At 36.7% G+C, this 18,634-nt stretch overlaps 1 protein-coding gene across 4 annotated transcripts in view; it reads right to left on the minus strand.

Annotated features, from left to right (window-relative positions):
• The window catches only part of pde4ba (phosphodiesterase 4B, cAMP-specific a), a 199,959-nt gene that overhangs the window by 58,743 nt on the left and 122,582 nt on the right, over positions 1 to 18,634 (minus strand). The window contains exon 1 of one of the 4 annotated variants that reach the window (XM_077533935.1): positions 15,980 to 16,381. The exons of the other annotated variants lie outside the window; for them this stretch is intronic. Within the exon in view, the coding sequence (XP_077390061.1) occupies positions 15,980 to 16,080 (101 nt within the window). The 5' untranslated portion in view covers positions 16,081 to 16,381. Of the gene's footprint in view, positions 1 to 15,979; positions 16,382 to 18,634 lie in introns of those variants that run through there. 4 annotated transcript variants of the gene reach the window in all.

An 18,634-nucleotide genomic window follows, 5' to 3' on the forward strand; every position in this document is an offset into this window, starting at 1 on the left:
CTCGTGATCTCCAAGCCTTAAACTGGGAGATCGCAAAGGTTATTGGCTACTAAACTTAAGAGTGTCACAGAGTGATATTAGCAGGTTGCAACACATTTGGCTATGCTTACATGGAAGGCTACTTGACTATGGGAAAAATAATAATCATGATTATTTTGGCAATAATTGAAATCATAATTATTCAAATGATTATTTATTTTTTGGTACAAAACAAGACAATGTTTCAGCATTTAAAAATATTAAGATCGATTAAAAAAATTAAAAACACACAATTATGTACCGTATTTTCCGCACTATAAGGCGCACCTCATTATAAGGCGCACCTTCAATGTATGACATATTTTCAAACTTTTTCCATATATAAGACGCACCGCATTATAAGGCGCACCTCCAATGAATGACATATTTTACAAATTTTTCCATATATAAGGTAGAGGCTGGGGTTACGTTATACATCCATTAGATGGTGCTGTGCTAAAGGGAATGTCAACAAAACAGTCAGATAGGTCAGTCAAACTTTATTAATAGATTACAAACCAGCTTTCTGACAACTCCATTCACTCCCAAAATGAATAAAACAGCTGTTTTATTATTTTCTCCGAGGTAAAGTATTAGTATTAGCTAGCGATCCAAGATGGTGGGATCTTCTGTGCATGCGCATCACTGATCGTGCAGGGTCACAGATAGCGTCTTGACAGCGAGACCTGTTGCGGCTCAATATTGATCCATATATAAGGCGCACTGGATTATAAGGCGCATGGTCAGCTTTTGAAAAAAATTGAAGACTCTTAGGTGTGCCTTATAGTGCGGAAAATACGGTAAATTCAATAGAGTTAATGGTACAGAAATTCTGCTATTTTGGTTTTATTTTTTAAATTTGGTGCCATTTTTGCCCTTTGATAGAGGTCAAATTTGAACAAACTCCTAGAAAATGTACACAGTCATGTTCAAACTTTGGGTTTCATCTAAAGACGTTTAAGATGAGAAGCTATTGAACGCTTTTTATTTCGTCTTACCCTGTTGCCGTGGCGATGCGCTGTTCCTTTTGGACCAAACATAACTAATAATATATATTTACAATAATACATATTTATTTACGTATTTATGTTGGGAAAAACGAAGTTGGAGCGCAGCTTGTGCACTGTGCAATAGCACGATCATTTATTTTTTGGTATAAAACAAGAAAATGTTTACACATTTAAAAATATTAAGACCAATTAAAAAAAAATAGAAATACTACCATTATGTAAGTTCCTTTTGGATCAAACAGAATTTATAATAACATATACTATTAATAATATATATTTAGAATAATATTTATTTATGTTGGCAACAACTTGAAGTTGGAGTGCAGAACAATTTATTCGTACAAAACAAGAAAATGTTAAACGTTAAAACCAAATAGAATATATTAAGACAAATAAAATGATTTGAAACAGCATAAATATGCAAGGTTTTTTTTGTCTGAAATAACATTTAAATGACCTATTTTAAAATTTAAAAAAGGTGCAAATGTATAAATTTAAACAACTCAAAAATTAGTATAATAATTCATTTTTTTACGATTATGCTGATTTTGTAATTGTGGAGTGCAATAATTGAAATTGTAATTGAATTTCGATTTACTTGCACTTACATGCAGTCAATATTCGAGTCAAATTGGAATATCCCCAACTCAACAGCAACAACATCATTTCGCAAATAGACGTCATTTCCACCTCTTACCTCAACCCTCAATAAAAGACATTTCATGTCACTCACCACTAGACTTATATATGACTGAACTGACTGTCAATACCGCTTAATGGCAGTCATCAAATGTGGCCACTCAGTCAGGCCGCCAAACTTTAATACATTCATTTCTCCGCAGCGTTTTTAGTACGTTATTTTCTGCCTCTATGGTGAAAATTCCACTGGATGACAATCAATTGTACCAATAAGTCTAGGAGAAGCGCTGCATGTATATTTCAACTGCTAATAAAAAGACTTAATTTTACAGCTGTCAAACGATTACATTTTGTAATCAGATTAATCGCGTCTTAAAATTTTGATTAATTATGATTAATCACTGACTTAAAAAGGCTTTTTTTCCCCCAATATAATTTGCCCGCTAAATTTGAAGCGGCACCTGTTATGTGTTAATTTTTTCGACATTTAATGTTATAATGACGTCTTCAAAAATTTATATCCACTGCACACGCTCATCCTGCTTTTTCTAATCAATTAATTATTTGCATAATTTAAAATGGGGAAAAAATGACCTACAGCATATGTAAACATTTATTAAATGCTTTGCTTTAATGCATGTACCGGTAGTTATGTTTATTGCTCAAACTCCAACAGCTACCTTTAATGTAACCATCCGCTGTCGGCTAAAAAGGATCATTTGTTGTCAAAATTAATAGTGTGATTAATCTGTGGTAATACAATGATTAATGCGATAATTTTTTGTGATTAATTAATTAGTTAACGCTTTAACTTTGACAGCACTACTTAATTTTATCTTGTAAGGTGTATCTTCGGGTGCTACTGAAAGATTCATCTGTATGTTGTCATGTTGTCAGAGTCATTAACAATGCCAATGCAAAAATGCTGCAGAGAAATCAATGTATTCAAGTTGTATTCAGTCATTAAGCTGATCCAAAAAAAAAAAAAAAAAGTTAACTCATTCACTCCCAGCCATTTACACAGAAGCAATCCCGTTCGCTCCCGGCTGTTTTACTGAATTTTGACTGATTTTTTGCAAGGCCCACAGAATATTGTGTTCTATTGCTATAAAAACATGGAACCTACCAAAAGTAAGATTAAACTCTCTTCTTTCATCAGGAAAAAAAAGTATGTTTCTATCTGTTTCCGTTTTGTAGCAATTAGCATGAGAAGAGAGCTAAGTTTCATCAGTTTTCACAAATCTATTTAAAATTCTAAGTAATTTAGCTTTTTTTCTAGATGGCCCTGGTTGATCTCCTTTGTTCTGCTGCCACCTGCGGGCCGTTTGTGTAATAGCTACCATTTCTGCAACCGTTCTTTGCAGTTGCGAGGCTGCATCAAAGCCTTCTGGATGCTCTAGCATAAAAAAACAAAAAACAAAAAAACTTATGAATACGTCTTTGGGATACTTAAAACATAAAAAAAAAACGTATTTACACGTTATTGGGAGCAAATGAGTTAAAAACAAGGGCTCTTTATTTGGGTTTTTAAAACCCAGATGTTTATGTGCATTTAGTTGGCCTTTCAAAACCTGATTACAGTATTGCCAGTATTCGGTTTTGAAAGTCTTCCTGACTGCAGGTAAACATAGTCACATATACAGAGACTGGAAGACTTACAGAAAAGCATAGAAGATTTCCACAACGCTAGGTCTATATCAAATGTGGCAAACTTACTGCTTTTCCTTGAGAGAAAAGAGGGGCCACATGTTTTTTTTTTGTCTTTTTTTGTCCGGTCATACAGAGCAAATACAAAACCTCGACAACAAATGCATGTACACCATATAGTCCATGTTCACACATGCATGCCTGCACTTTGCACCAAGTACCAAACGCTTGGCTGCCCGTGTCCTCAGGTCAATCTCTTTTATGTCAAACTATCACATGCAGATGACAGTTAAACGTCACGTTTACTTGAAAAACAACATTAAGAATTGTACATCAGACTTGTGACTCATGGCAGTTTTTCAACTCTCGCAAGAAGCAATGATGAGTAAAGTCTCATCAGAAAAATGTAAATATATGAACATGGTGAGTGTTTTTGCACTTTTAACCCATTTGTATAATCAAACTAACCATCCAGTTATCAGCTTTATTTCTCTTTCAACCACTTTGAGCCCAATCTTTAAACCAAAAACAGTTATCGAGTAGCTTTGCGGTTGTTCCGTAATTACCACAAGGTAGGAAAGTAATCATTGATCTTGTGGCTGTGTTTGCCCTGTAGTGTGCTTATCCAGACAAAAGAAGGATATCCAAGCATTTAGCCTTGGAATAACAGCACAAAGACAGCTCTTGGGAACAAAGAGCCTTTTCTGTGTAATAGGGTGTATTTGTCTGGGAACTCATTCTTACTCATATTACTCTCGCATGCTTTCTCATAAAGTTCATCGATGGAAAAACACGGTTGAGTGTCGCACGTCAACTATAGTAATGCAATAACGTGTCCTTTTAACAGAGGGCACAAAGTCTGTCTGTGTGTGGACAGACAGCATGAGAACAAGGGATGTTTATCTAACCTGATGAGCGGTCAAGAAAACCGGAGGCTGAAAGTTTCATTACAAAGGTTCAGTTATGATTTGTCTAGGACAAGGGTCTGCAACATGTGGCTCTTTTGTCTTTCTCCCGTGACGCCCTGTGGATCTCTTAAAAAAAATAGTGGAAATTATTTTTTTTTAACTTTTTTTAGATAAAATATTCTTCTAATGAATTCACAACTTAGATTTCTTTTTAAATGAGTAATTAAATTTTCAAAAAATGTCAGAGTCAACATTTTTAAGACAAAAGGTCGATGAATAAGTTTTAAAGTGTTAATTTGTTAAATGTACAAAAAGGAAGAGGAAAAGCAGAAAACTACCTTGAAATGTCAGAGAATTGAATAAAAAAAATATAGGAAAGAAAAGTAAGTTCAAAAAGGAACCATAAAATGTACAAAAACAAAAGACATAAAACCACCATAAAATATCTTTGGAATTGCAAATGAAAGTCAGAAAATTTATTTATTTATTTATTTATTTATTTATTTATTTATTTATTTATTTATTTATTTATTTAAAAGTCATAAGAAAAATGGAAGAGAGGCAAAAAAAATCCTTAATATATATATATATAATTGCCAAAAATGTCAGAAATTTGACAGAAAGTCAGAAAAGTAAAAAAAAAAAAAAAAAAAAAGTTTAACACGAGAGTTTAACACACACGCACTGGTTCGGTCAACACAATGTTCAAATGTGTTGTGGCTCCAGATTTTTTGTTATTTATTTGGCCTAAAATGGGTCTTTTGACAGTAAAGGCTGCTGACCACTGGTCTAGGATGAGGAGAAAGTTCAAATCTGATTACACAAACATGAGCCAAAGTGTTACTGTCATTTCGAATAACTCAATGACACATTTTTGACATTTCACAATATAGAGCCACTGTATAAAGCCTATTAGGGAAAAGGTTATGGAGAAAATGCACACATAAAAGGATGCTTGCTCGGGTTTTTTGCTGTTACAACAGGAAGTTCTCCCTCTGACCCCAAACAATTTGCTATGATGAAATTCAAGGAAGACATTCTGTTCTCACTTTCTGACTTTGTTAGTCATATTTACTGGAATGACTGCAACATTACACCTGAATTGTTGATTAATGAAATAGCATATTAGAAAACTGTCTTTGTGTGTTTGCCTTTGTAAAGATGATGTTCAGTTTTGATTTCCCCTGCCAGAGAGATATCAATTTAACAAATATTTTTATTTTATTTTTATTTTTGTGGGGGCATATAGTCCCTTCCAAAAGTATTGGAACGGCAAGGTCAATTCCTTTCTTTTTGTTGTATACTGAAGACATTTCTGTTTCTGATCAAAAGATGAATATAAGAAAAAAGTTCAGAACTCCAGCTTTTATTTCATGGTATTTATTTACTGTACATCTAGAAGTGTTAACTCAGGACAGAGCACCTTATTGGAACACGTGACTGATGGGTGTATCCAGTTGCTGAGGTGTTGCCCTTTAGATTGACTGCTTAAACATTAGATAGTGCTTGTTTTTGGTTTTGTGTTGTGCTAAGCAAACATGAAGACCACAGAGCTGTCTTTAGGAGAAAAGAAACCCATTTTGAAGCTCAGAGAAGAGGGAAAATCGATGAGAGCTATTTCACAAACATTAGGTATAGCCAATACAGAATTTTGGAATGTTCTGAAAAGAAAGAAACAACTGGTGTACTGAGGAACAGACATTGAACAGGGCATCTAATAGTATCATCAGCAGTTGATGACAGAAACATTGTGGTAGATTCACTAAGAGCGCGAAATATTGCACCACAACAGCACCCGCAGTCTGCGCCCAGTTACCAACCTATTCACTAAGGATATTGCTCTAATCATATACCGGCGTAAACACGCCCACAAAACTGACAGCTTGGAGCAAATTTGCACCTGATTTTACCACACATGGCAATGGATTTGCGCCAAGAACATGGTTGTTATAGTAACAGTTGCGAGAAAGATGATATTATCAGAAAGCGAGGTTGGACCGAGAGGTCCAGAAGCGTTTTCCACATTTAGCGCCATTAACTCATTCACTGCCTTTGACGGAAAAAGACGTCAAATGATGCAATGCATTTTTGCTGGGCTGGCAGTGAATGTGTTAAGCTGTAAAGAGCAGAGAGGACGACAATGTCATTCATTCATAAAGTACAAATTATTGGTGTGATCATTTTCATTTGTTAAAAATATATTTTCAGAGGTTGACGTGGGCATACAGTATGCATCTGGCATGCAAAAACGATTGTAAAATGCGTAATGTCATACGTACGTAATGTACATAATGTCATGGCTCGGGCTTGCATGGCTACTTCTTTATTGATGACGTAACTCATGACGGTAGCAGCTGAATGAATTCTGAAGTCTACAAAACCATTTTGTCTGACAATTTAAAGAAAAATGCATCCAAACTAATCAGAAGAAGCTTCATCATACAACAAGATGGAACACAAGAAAGAACTCAGGAAGCTCTTAGAATGGAAAGTCAATCAATGGACTTTAACCCATTAGAGCATGCATTTTACCTCTTGGAGAGGGTATTCAAGGAAGAAACCCTCAGAAACAAACAACTAAAAGAGGCAGCAGCAAAGGCCTACAAAAGCATTTCAAATGAAGACAGCAAATGTCTGGTAAATTCAACGGGTCGCACGCTTCATACATTTATTTCAAGTAAGGGTTATTCCATCAAATATAAGCTTCTTCTTCTTCTTCTTTCGGCTTTTCCCTTCAGGGGTCGCCACAGCGAATCAGTTGCCTCCATCTAACCCTGTCCTCTGCATCCTCTGCTCTCACACCAACAACCTTCATGTCCTCTTTAACTTCATCCGTAAACCTCTTTGGACTTCCTCTCGATCTTCTGCCTGGCAGAAAACTCAGCATCCTTCTGACAAGATACTCACCATCTCTCCTCTGGACATTTCCAAACCATCTCAGTCTGGCCTCTATGACTTTATCTCCAAAGCTTCTAACATGTGCTGTCCCTCTGATGTACTCATTCCTGATCCTATCCAACCTGGTCACTCCCAAAGAGAATCTCAGCATCTTCATCTCTGCCACCTCCAGCTCTGCCTCCTGTCTTTTCCTCAGTGGCACTGTCTCCAGACCAAACAACATCGCTGGTCTCACCACAGTTTTATAAACCTTTCCTTTCATTTTCGCTGAAACGCTTCTATCACACATCACACCTGACAATTTTCTTCGCCCGTTCCAGCCTGCCTGCACACTCTTCTTCACTTCTTTTCCACACTTTCCATTGCTCTGGACTGTAGACCCTAAATACTTAAACTCCTCCACCTTCTTGTTCTCTTCTCCCTGTAACCTCACTCTTCCACTTGGGTCCCTCTCATTCACACACAGATACTCCATCTTGCCACGGCTAACCTTCATTCCCCTCCTTTCCAGGGCAAACCTCCACGCCTCTAGCTTCTCCTCCACCTGTTCCCTGCTCTCACTACAGGTCACTATGTCATGTGCAAAAATCAAAATATAATGTTATTCACTTGAAGTTAATTTAATAATGTCTGTTCCAATACTTTGCTTACTTGAAAAGTGGACGGATTCAAACAAAAGGTGCTCTATCCTGAGTTGTTCAACACATCTAAATGACCATGAAATAAAAGCTAAAATTGAAAGAACGGGTAGGTCGAGATGTTTTTTTTTTTTTTTTAACTCCCTTTTGAACATGTAAATTGCTTAAAGGTAATAGAGAGGATTGACTCTGCGGCGAACGAGTAGCCCAACAGCTGTTTGTGGTTTTCTCAATAGTGCGCATGCATAAAAACTCCTCCCTACTTTTTACACAGGAGACGTAGCGTCAATAAACAAACCGTTGAGTTGCATTGACGCTGTTGTCATTATACAACTTTACACATTTAACAAGCTTCATAAAGTATAATTCTTACTCAAAAAGTAAACTGAAGTTACCAGCAGAAACTTAGCGAGCAAAGTATCCGTCTTCAGACCTCTCTGCTGCTTTAGCGCACGCCATCGCTTGAAAAGACTCACCCAAAATGACTTTTGTTTGGCTTCACTCTTTTCAGTTTTTGACTCCTCCATTCAGTAACCTCAAAAACAGTTTTTATTTTACTTGCTCAAAGGCCCTGTATTCTTCTCTGCCATTGGTTGGTTAACTCTGAACACACGCAAGGAGCTAGTTACAGTAGGAAGACGTCTTGGCGCTGGCAAACACTGTTACGTAGAGGCCTATACAAGCTACGAACTCGGGGCATGTACGCAAAAAGTGATTGACAAGCCAGGAGCCAATCAATAACGAAGCAACTTCGTTATTGATTGGCTAGAATCTAAAATTCCCCGCCACGTCCACCGTTTATGAATAATATATATATATTTTGTTAAACATAAGTACAAGTCTGTTACAGGTTGATAAACCGATTAATGAGTGAATAATAAAATCCTGTCTAATACCTTTAACAATGTGCTTTGTGTTTTCACTTCTTTTATTTTTATTATTACTACAATATTTTCTGTTACTTATATGTTTAATAAACAACCAAACAAACACAACGAGAAAGAACCTTGCCAAGAAGCCAACTAGGAGGAAGCGATCTTCTAGGAACATAAAATTGGATGCACACATGCGGTGGTGTAATTAGTTTGGTGGTGTAATTAGTTTTGGTGATTTGGACCAAATAGGAAAGAGAGAGAGAGAGAGAGAGAGAGAGAGAGAGAGAGAGAGAGAGAGAGAGAGAGAGAGAGAGAGAGAGAGAGAGAGAGAGAGAGAGAGAGAGAGAGAGAGATATAAAAAAAAAGCTTTTTGTTCAACCAGCTGATTTGTTGTGTGCCAGCGCTCTGAACTGGCCCACAAGGACCACAAGCTTATTGAATACTCCCATAAGGCCGAGCAAAAATAGGAGCTGAATTCATGCTCCAAAACTACACTTAAACTAAATACCTAAAAGGAGACGTTAACTTCAAATACAATTATTTACAACCTCATAGTCGGAGGGAGGGAAATGTGTATGATTAACCGGAGTATGAGTACAACTGGGTTGTATTTCATGTTGTTTTTGTGTCCTTTATTTAACAAGAACCAAGAGACTTGGGCAACAGTCACAGCATCATGACAACTTGCACAATATAATGTTAGCTAAGCATGAACCCTTTACAAATGTAATTAATTATAATCATGTTCAATTTCGAGTGATACTCTAAGAGAGGATTTTTATTATTATTATTTTTTTTAAGTTGCGGTACCAGTATATGACACACAACCCTCATTATGATGCACAGCAGTTGACAATCTTGATCAAAACCAATTGGCAATCTTAGTGTCGTTTCACCAAATTTAAACCACAATGAAAATCAAATTGTGTTTTGTAAGCACCAATCAAATAAAAGGAGAATAGTCCAGGCTCCAACTGAATACTGTCCATACTGAACTTATTAATAGAAACCAGGTCACTAACAATCAGAATTTGTGCCAAGTCATTATACATGCACATTAAGTTAAAATGAACCCAACAGATGTGCTCATTTATGGATCATTCTATTATTTGGTGCACAATTTCAGGAAATGCAAAGTAGAACTGTACAGGAGATGTGACAATGATGAAGCCGTGCCTCAGGCATGTTGCCTGTGTAAATGTTTATATGTGTAATAATGTAGCTGTTTGTGATGACATCAGTGACACCTGAGATTCAAAAGGGGACTACTTTACTTTGGCTTACTTTCTAATTAATATATGGTAAAAATACTTTAACATTACAGTGTTTGACATTGTCGTGGTCACATCCATCCATCCATCCATCCATCCATCCATCCATCCATCCATCCATCCATCCTCTTGCACCTCACAAGGGTCACGGGGGTACTGGAGCCTATCCCAGCTGGCTTCAGGCAGTAGGCGGGGTACACCCTGAACTGGTCGCCAGCCAATCGCCGGGTACCCACGAAATGATACATTTACTTCTAAATGCATTCAAAAATATTAGAAGATAATTACTGAAAACGTGAAAAGACTGAGAACTATATTGTACTGAACTGTGGTGATTTCTCACCATGACTCCGGTTTGGTAGTTAGAAATTCTGGGGCTGCCTACAGAGCTCAGTAACAGCTCAGTAACATATTTGAACTTTCAAGAAGTGAGGTTTTACAATGTGAAAAGCTGACCTACTTTTTCTTTTAAAAATTAATATATAACAACAACATAAACACAAACCCCTAGACCCCTCACGATCAATTTAGGAGCAGTCCACACCACAGTCTAGCAGTCGCAGAAACAACATGCCACGGTGCACTCCACCTTCCATTTGTCACGCAAAGCGTTTGTTAAATACAACACATGCTAATTGGTCACATGAAAAACAATGACAACCGGACATTTATATAAATGTATAAACCCCTCCCGGAGACCCGGACAGGATGTAAAAAAGTGGACATGTCTTGGCAAAAGAGGACGTTTGGTCATCAAATATAGTTATTATTACTAAGCCCAGTTCTACAACTATAGCATGGGTTAGCTAGTTGTCTATGCCTACATTCAAAAAATGTACCTACCCTGCATGCCATAATTTACAGAACAGCTTGGTGTCATTTAAATTTCCAAGTGAGGAGTTGACGCCACAGACAAGCCCACCGCTTCTCCGCCATTCGAGAGGAGCCCTGGAAGCCTGCTAGCTTGCAAGCTAGCCGGCGGCTAGTGTCTCTTGTCGTGGCATGGAAAGTCCCATGACAACCTGGTGGGGTAAATTTCAGCCCCTGGAGGTTTTAAGCAGATTTACGTCCGTGGCTCAAACAATGTGTAGGAGTATATAGGGTGTGTGTCAAAAAGGCTAATGGCAAACAAATACATATAAGTTTGTAGCTAGATTAAATAGATTATACTTTTTACAGGCATGCTTGCGTGAGTGGCATGTTGCGATCACGGGTCAATAGCAGGCCTCATTAGTTCTCATCCGATTTCTATAACTTCATGGCTAGGGATGCCAAGTTGAATTTCAGAAAAACACACTAAATCATAACCTTACTGCAAACACAGTGCACACCTTTAAGTCACAACTCACTCTCATTCCATCACATCGTACTGTATAGCAAGCAAAGTGCAAACAATACTGTCAAAGCAACTCCAAAACAAAACCGCTCTACACCCCACCCCAGAGCCAGCAAACACAAAACATGGAATGTAAGAAGTCCATTGCCTGAAAAAAATGGGCCATCAGTTTGAAACGCAATTTAACATGAAATGGAAAATGAAGCTAAGAGCAGCCTCAGGGTCAGTTTCGGCTTTCGTAATTATTCTGTGCAGTCTCAAGCAGATGTGGAAGATATTTGGAGGTGGTTTCGGGTCAGTCCGCCAACAGCTGTGACACTCGATTTAAGCTGGATTGTTTTTTTGGTCAAGTAACCACTTAAAACCAAAACCAGTGTCACATTGGTTAACACATTGGTTAACTAATGGAAGCTCAAAAGCATATTAAGAAGAGAAATGACAGTCATTAAAGTTGGTCTGCACCAAAAAAAGTTGATTATTTTATATAAATTTTAAAAGACAATGAGAAAAAGACAGCGACTTTCAACCATGAGTCTGCATCCGCTCGGACTTATGCTAGTGCAATTTTACTTTTAATTTCTACCACCATACAGTGAATAGTTCAACACATTTGCAAGCATATTGGTTGCTGTCTCAAGCTCTACTTTAAAAAAAAATGTGTGGTAGAATGTTTTCCAGAATGCAACGTATTTCTCTTAACTCAGCCACCTTTTTTTTTATGAAAGCAGCAAAATAATAATTAGCACCCGTTTGGTCTGGGCATTTACATTTATTTAAAAAATAAATAAATAAATCATCGAAAGTGCGATCCCTTATTTCCCACAGTGCCTCATGTTTCTACCTGAGACAAAATGCCCGCAGTCCTCACAGGGTGAGGCCTAGCCTACTTTTTCACACTTCATTTATTCCATAACCTGATTAAACAGAAATTCATGGGTAAACAGAAATGATCACGTTTCAATGCATTACATCCTGAAGTTGAATCCACACAATTGGGTAGTCTAAGTGGGCTGATTTTGTTCATCATCCTTCTCCTCTGCCATATATACTATTTTTTTTTAATGCAACATCAATTTCCACTGCTATGTGGATGACACTCAGCTTTGCCTGTCCATCCAACCTAACCATCCACTCTGAGTATTTTTCAGATTGTGAACGCTTCAGTTTCTTCCTCCTGACAGGTCTCGTGTCCAAGTGTCATCCTCAATAGCACTATTTCATTGGAGTGACACATTAATTCCATCACATGGTTTCACCTCCGCAACATCTCCCATCTTTGTCTATTTCTCTCACCAAACAATACTGCCTGGAGCACCCAAAAATGTAAAAATTTCCTGAAAATATAACACCTTAAAAGTAACAAAATTCGCACTTAACTTGAACAAAATTGTAATAAAACCCAATCATGTAATATTTTCATCAATAATTCATCAATAAATAATGTAATTATAAATTCCTGACTGATAATGTAATACCTTTAACACATTATTGGGGATTTATTGCATTTTTAGGTGGTTCTTTCCCCCCACCCTCAAAACTGAAGTCAAGCTTGACAGAAAATGTAATATAGTTTTCCATTTTGTTTTATTTTTTGAGAATCTAAGACTGTTACATGCATTCACCAAAGTTGATTTATTTAGTGTTTAACCAACTCTGCAGTGTTCATCAAATTAAGCTCCGCCCACTTGATTAGAAATGGTCTGCCACAAAGACTTCTGAATATGATAAATATATATTGCATTATAGGTAAAAATGTTATCACATTATTGGTGAAATTATTACATTATTGGATTCAATTACATTTTTAATTGAGTTAAGTGTAAATTGTAGTCCAATTTCAGGCATTATTACATTTTCAGAAAATTATTATAATGGGTCCTCCACTGCCACTCTTATTCATGTAGTGGTCACATCCTATCTTGATTACTGCAACACACTGGTTTACAGAACAAATATATACTTAATTTGCGTCTGGTCCAAATCTCTGCCGCTCAAATATTCCGAAGATCGCCTCACGCAAGTCATTTCACACCTTTTCTACAGCAACTTCACTGGTTGCCCACACCACATCATATATTTCATTTGATTGTTTATTTGTACAGCGACCAGAAACTGGAAAAGAGTTAGCTAAAAACTGATTTGCATTCAATGTTAAAAAAACAAAACAAAACAAAGAAAACAACAAGAATACAAACTGAAAACTAATTAATAAACCTTCTTTTAACTTTTACCACAAATACTGTAATATATATATATATATATATATATATATATATATATATATATCAGGAACAGTAATAATATTCAGACACAGTAGCAGTTTTATTCTCTCATCTGAGCTTCAATGAGACACTTGAGCTGACATACGACTGTTGTGATTTTGACACAGAATTAATTACTTGTCATATTTCTGAATATACTTATTTTAGTATTAATTTATTTGTTTTATATTATCATCTTTTCTATTCATTTTAAGAATTTAATATGCTCACAAGACTTGCCGAAGCTCGGAGAATTGTGTTCTCACAGTATGATTTATTTTTATTTTTTTTGTTTTTTGCCAAAAGAGACAATGTCAGAGTAGTGCAAAATATGAGCCAGCAGCACAGAGAGCGATTGCTGCTCGGACAGATAAGATTTTTAATGAAAGAGACAGTGATGTGGACACTGAGAGGCCAGGACAACTGCGATCTGTTCGAACGACGGAAAATAAAATTGAAAAATTGCCTTTGTCTCACGAGTTCTGTTGTAATTGCTAGCACGCTAATGCTAATCAGTGATTAGCATTAGCGTGGTAGCGATTAGTAATCAGGATTGCTAACCTTTTAGCATAGGCTCATTTTGTTGGTGTTTAATAGGGGTGTGAATTGACCAGTACCTGACGATTCGATCCGTATCCCGATTCATAGGTCACGATTCGATTCGATACCGATTAATCCCGATACGAATTTACAAGTCGATTGTTGCGATATTTTTACTCAAATTTAGAAAATACCATTCAGTAAACTTATACATGTACACTGTAAGATTTGTATGAAAATGTATTATTATCTTATAACTGTGAGCCACTGTATGTAACAAACAGGTTTAACAACATTTTTCATGTTTGAACAGCATTGAAATAAAATATTAAGGCTAAATGTTCCATTAATATAACATTCTTCCATGCTTAAGGTGTGAAAGTTAGACGTTTTGTTGAATATTTTTCCATCAAAAATGGATGTTAAAAAATCGATTCGGCTGCCTATTGAATCGATTCGAGAATTGCGTGCTGTAGTATCGCGATATATTGCCGAATCGATTTTTTTTTAACACCCCTAGTGTTTAATAATGCATATGTGTAGAAGATAATAAATTGTGAGTACCGTAATTTCCGGACGCGACTTTCTTCACACGCTTTCAACGCTGTGGCTTATACAATGATGCGGCTAACCACCAGGGGAGCTCGAGCAGAAAAGTTAAGATTGAGACAGGTGGAATATATGTGTCGAGGAAGACGCAAGTTTAATGTAACTTTGCGCTTTGTGCATGAATAAAATTAGCATGAACAGACCCTCATCATGTAAAATACAAGAAGTCTCAGTCTCAGTGACTTTTACCGGTATGTTATTTTTAACCAGCCCTGTTAGTTACTACCGTATTGCTGCTGTGTAACTGCCGCATTACAGGCATTGTTTGGAAAGAAAAGCTAAGGTATATTATTTAACCTTTGAAAACTCTTTCTGTGTACCGTCTTTCTTTGTAAATATCTGATGTTTCAATGTGGGCACATGCGGCTTATAGTCAGGTGCAGCTTATGTATGTACAAAATACCTTTTTCTTTAGAAATGTACTGGGTGCGGCTTATAATCAGGTGCGCCTTATAGTCCGGAAATTATGGTACTTATATCCACTCAATTCAATTTACGTCTAACTTTAATGGATCAACAAAACAAAACAAAAAAAAAACAAAAAAAAAGAAAAACATTTTTGAGGGTGGAGATTACTCGATGGAATAATCGATAGGCTAATCAATTTTAAAAATATTCAATAGTGACAGCTAGGGATGTAGCGATATCCAAACATCACAATATGGTGCTATCACGAAATGAAGTTCACAATATGATAATTATCACAATATTGTGGGGGCGTTGGCGATATTTAAAAAAGATCACAATATTGTAAAAAAGAGCTCATACTAAAAAAAAATAATAATAAATAAAAAAAACACAATATTGTACTTTTGTACATAACAGCAATGCATATAAACCACCTACAATCTCTAATAATATTGAGGCACTTATTTGCTAATGCAAGAACACATTGATCGCTTCACAAGCAAATTCGGTTCCCCTTCATCTGACAATTAGCACAAATTTTAAACATAGAAGGCTAAAACATCCCTAATGAAAACTAAATTGCACTAATAAACTAACCACTAGAGTGTTCTAGAACTCCACAAATGGAAACAAACCTGACTTTTTTTTAAACAAATGTGTTCCTTTTAAATATTGTGAACATGATGACGACGATATTGTGGCAGTTTTAATATCACAATATCACGACATCCCTAGTGACAGTACGACCACATTGAATGGCTTCAAGAAGCAAGCAGAAATCTTAAATACTGTAAGACAAGTGTACATGGCAAAAACTAGTCTCAGCACAAAGACACAACAACAACAACAAAAACACACAACCACTGTAATTTCACATTTCAGACATAATAAATGTGAATATTCTTGTGAAAGGTCCCTAACCTGTTAGTGTGGCCATGGTTGGCAGCATGGAGCTTCCTGATGACTTCCTCGCTGAAGTCAAAATGAACCCTTCCTCTGGCACAAGGTGAACGCCGGTACATTGCCCCAACTCACACATGCACACACTACCTGGCACACACATGCAACCACAAACACGGTAGCAGGACCACGGCAAGACTAGAAATTGCGTGCATAACTGTCACGCACCTCAGCAAGCTATTAATGCACACACTCACAGTATATGCCATTATAATTGCACATATTGCCACCTATTAAACAATCACACTCACCCAGTGCCTATAAAACAGACATTCAAACTACACACCATAGACATGGCTGTAAAGTTAGCCAACAGATCCACCAGTAGGGAAACAAACATTCAAACATCCTAACCCACACACTTGAGCTAGTTTCACACACACGCACACACAACACGCAGCTCACATCACATCATGCAATTCTTGTCTGCTCTGACAATCTTTGGCAAAGACTGTAGTTCCTCCCCACAGTGTGTGTGTTTTCCCTTCAGTGCAGCCGAACAGAGTAATGAGGCACATTCAAGATCTGGAGTGGATTCAGTGAAGTCTGGAGTCACTCGTCATTAACAGTCTCATTACCTTGAAGCGGACGTATGTTTGAGGATAACATGCTGGAACAAAAACCCGCATGAGCCGAACACAACCTCAGTTGGCTTCAAAATATATTTTCGTAATTTAAAATCAAGCTGGAGGTTTCAGTTCCATCTGAAAGTGTCCACCTTGTCTTGTTTGTGACAGACGTTGGTGGCATCTGGCAAGCTTGCAGGGGGTCACTGTGCCTGATGACATTTCACTTACTGTACTGTACAACAAAAAAATCCTCATTTTGAGTTATAACTACGTACCTCACTGTCAACTCACCACGCTACCACAATTATAGTTTCACCTGCACAAATCAATGACTTCAAATACAAGACTAAATAGAAACAAATACAACAACACTCATTCAAAGAGGTATTTGTTTTATAATATGTTTAAGAGAAAACAAACCCCACATAAGAAGTCCAGAGATAAGATTCAAAACCTCAGAATTAGGAGGTAAACATACTAACCACTCGTCCGCCATGCTGCCCCTAGTTGCCGAAAGGTAACGAAAATATAAGTAACATCTGTGTATGATGCTGCATTATTAATCTTAACAATAATAAACATACACCTGTCCTTCAGATCTATATCCATATGTCCAAAATATCTTGCTCAACACACTCAAAATACAAGCAGGATCAAGTCTAAATAAAAAAGGAACATTTTGCTGAGTTTAATGTACTAGATCAGTGGTATATATATATATATATATGTATATATATATATATATATATATATATATATATATATATATATATATATATATATATATATATATATATATATATATATATATATATATATATATTAATTATATATATAATATTAGTTTAATTTAAATTCATCCATCCATCCATCCATCCATCCATTTTTTTGACCGCTTATTCCTCACAAGGGTCGCGGGGGGTGCTGGAGCCTATCTCAGCTGGCTCTGGGCAGTAGGCAGGGTACACCCTGGACTGGTTGCCAGCCAATCGCAGGGCACACAGAGACGAACCATCTAATTTAAATTCATTAAAGCTTTATTTATTTATGTATTTATGTATTTATGTATTTTTTTTATTTTTTTATTTATTTAATCTCAGTTAAATCAGTGTGCAGCCAAACTTGGAAGAGTCACTGGCGGGAAGGTGAATAAACTTTGCAGAGCCAAATTCAAATACTGTAGCTATTTGAATTTGGAATGATGATGCTTTGATACCAAACCTCCTTTGGTACCATAGTAAAGCTCTCTTCTCAAAAATAAATAATTAGCTAATTAACTCGAGTAATTGATAGGTGATTCTATGTGGAATATGAGAAGTTGGGTTGAGCCATTCTGGCATGGGAGTGCAGGTTTTTAGGACACTGAAATAGAATAGCCTACTGAATATACAATTCATTTTCTGAATTTATATTTTTCTGAAGTTTTTACATATAGGTTTTACATGTATTCACTATTCATGCATCCATCCATTTTCTTGATTGCTTATTCCTCACAAGGGTCGCGGGGGGTGCTGGCGCCTATCTCAGCTGGCTCTGGGCAGTAGGCGGGGGACACCCTGGACTGGTTGCCAGCCAATCGGAGGGCACACAGAGACGAACAACCATCCACGCACACAAGCACGCCTAGGGACAATTCGGAGCGCCCAATTAACCTGCCATGCATGTCTTTGGAATGTGGGAGGAGGCCGGAGTACCCGGAGAAGACCCACGCGGGCACGGGGTGAACATGCAAGTCCTCAGAACTGGGAGGCGGACATGATCACCGTACCGCCCTATGCAAATATATATATATATATATATATATATATATATATATATATATATATATATATATATATATATATATATATATAGATATATATATATATATATATATATATATATATATATATAGATATATATATATACTTTTTAAATATACTGTACTTTAAAATATTACGTACTCTTGAAGTGCCTTCACATACCCACAGGGCTAAACATACTCCCATTTGAGAACCACGGTACTAGAAAATGCCATTTTATTTGCTGATGCTTTGAGTGTACTTCT

The sequence above is a fragment of the Festucalex cinctus genome, chromosome 10 (genome assembly GCF_051991245.1).
Source record: "Festucalex cinctus isolate MCC-2025b chromosome 10, RoL_Fcin_1.0, whole genome shotgun sequence".
In the NCBI taxonomy this organism is placed as follows: domain Eukaryota; kingdom Metazoa; phylum Chordata; class Actinopteri; order Syngnathiformes; family Syngnathidae; genus Festucalex; species Festucalex cinctus.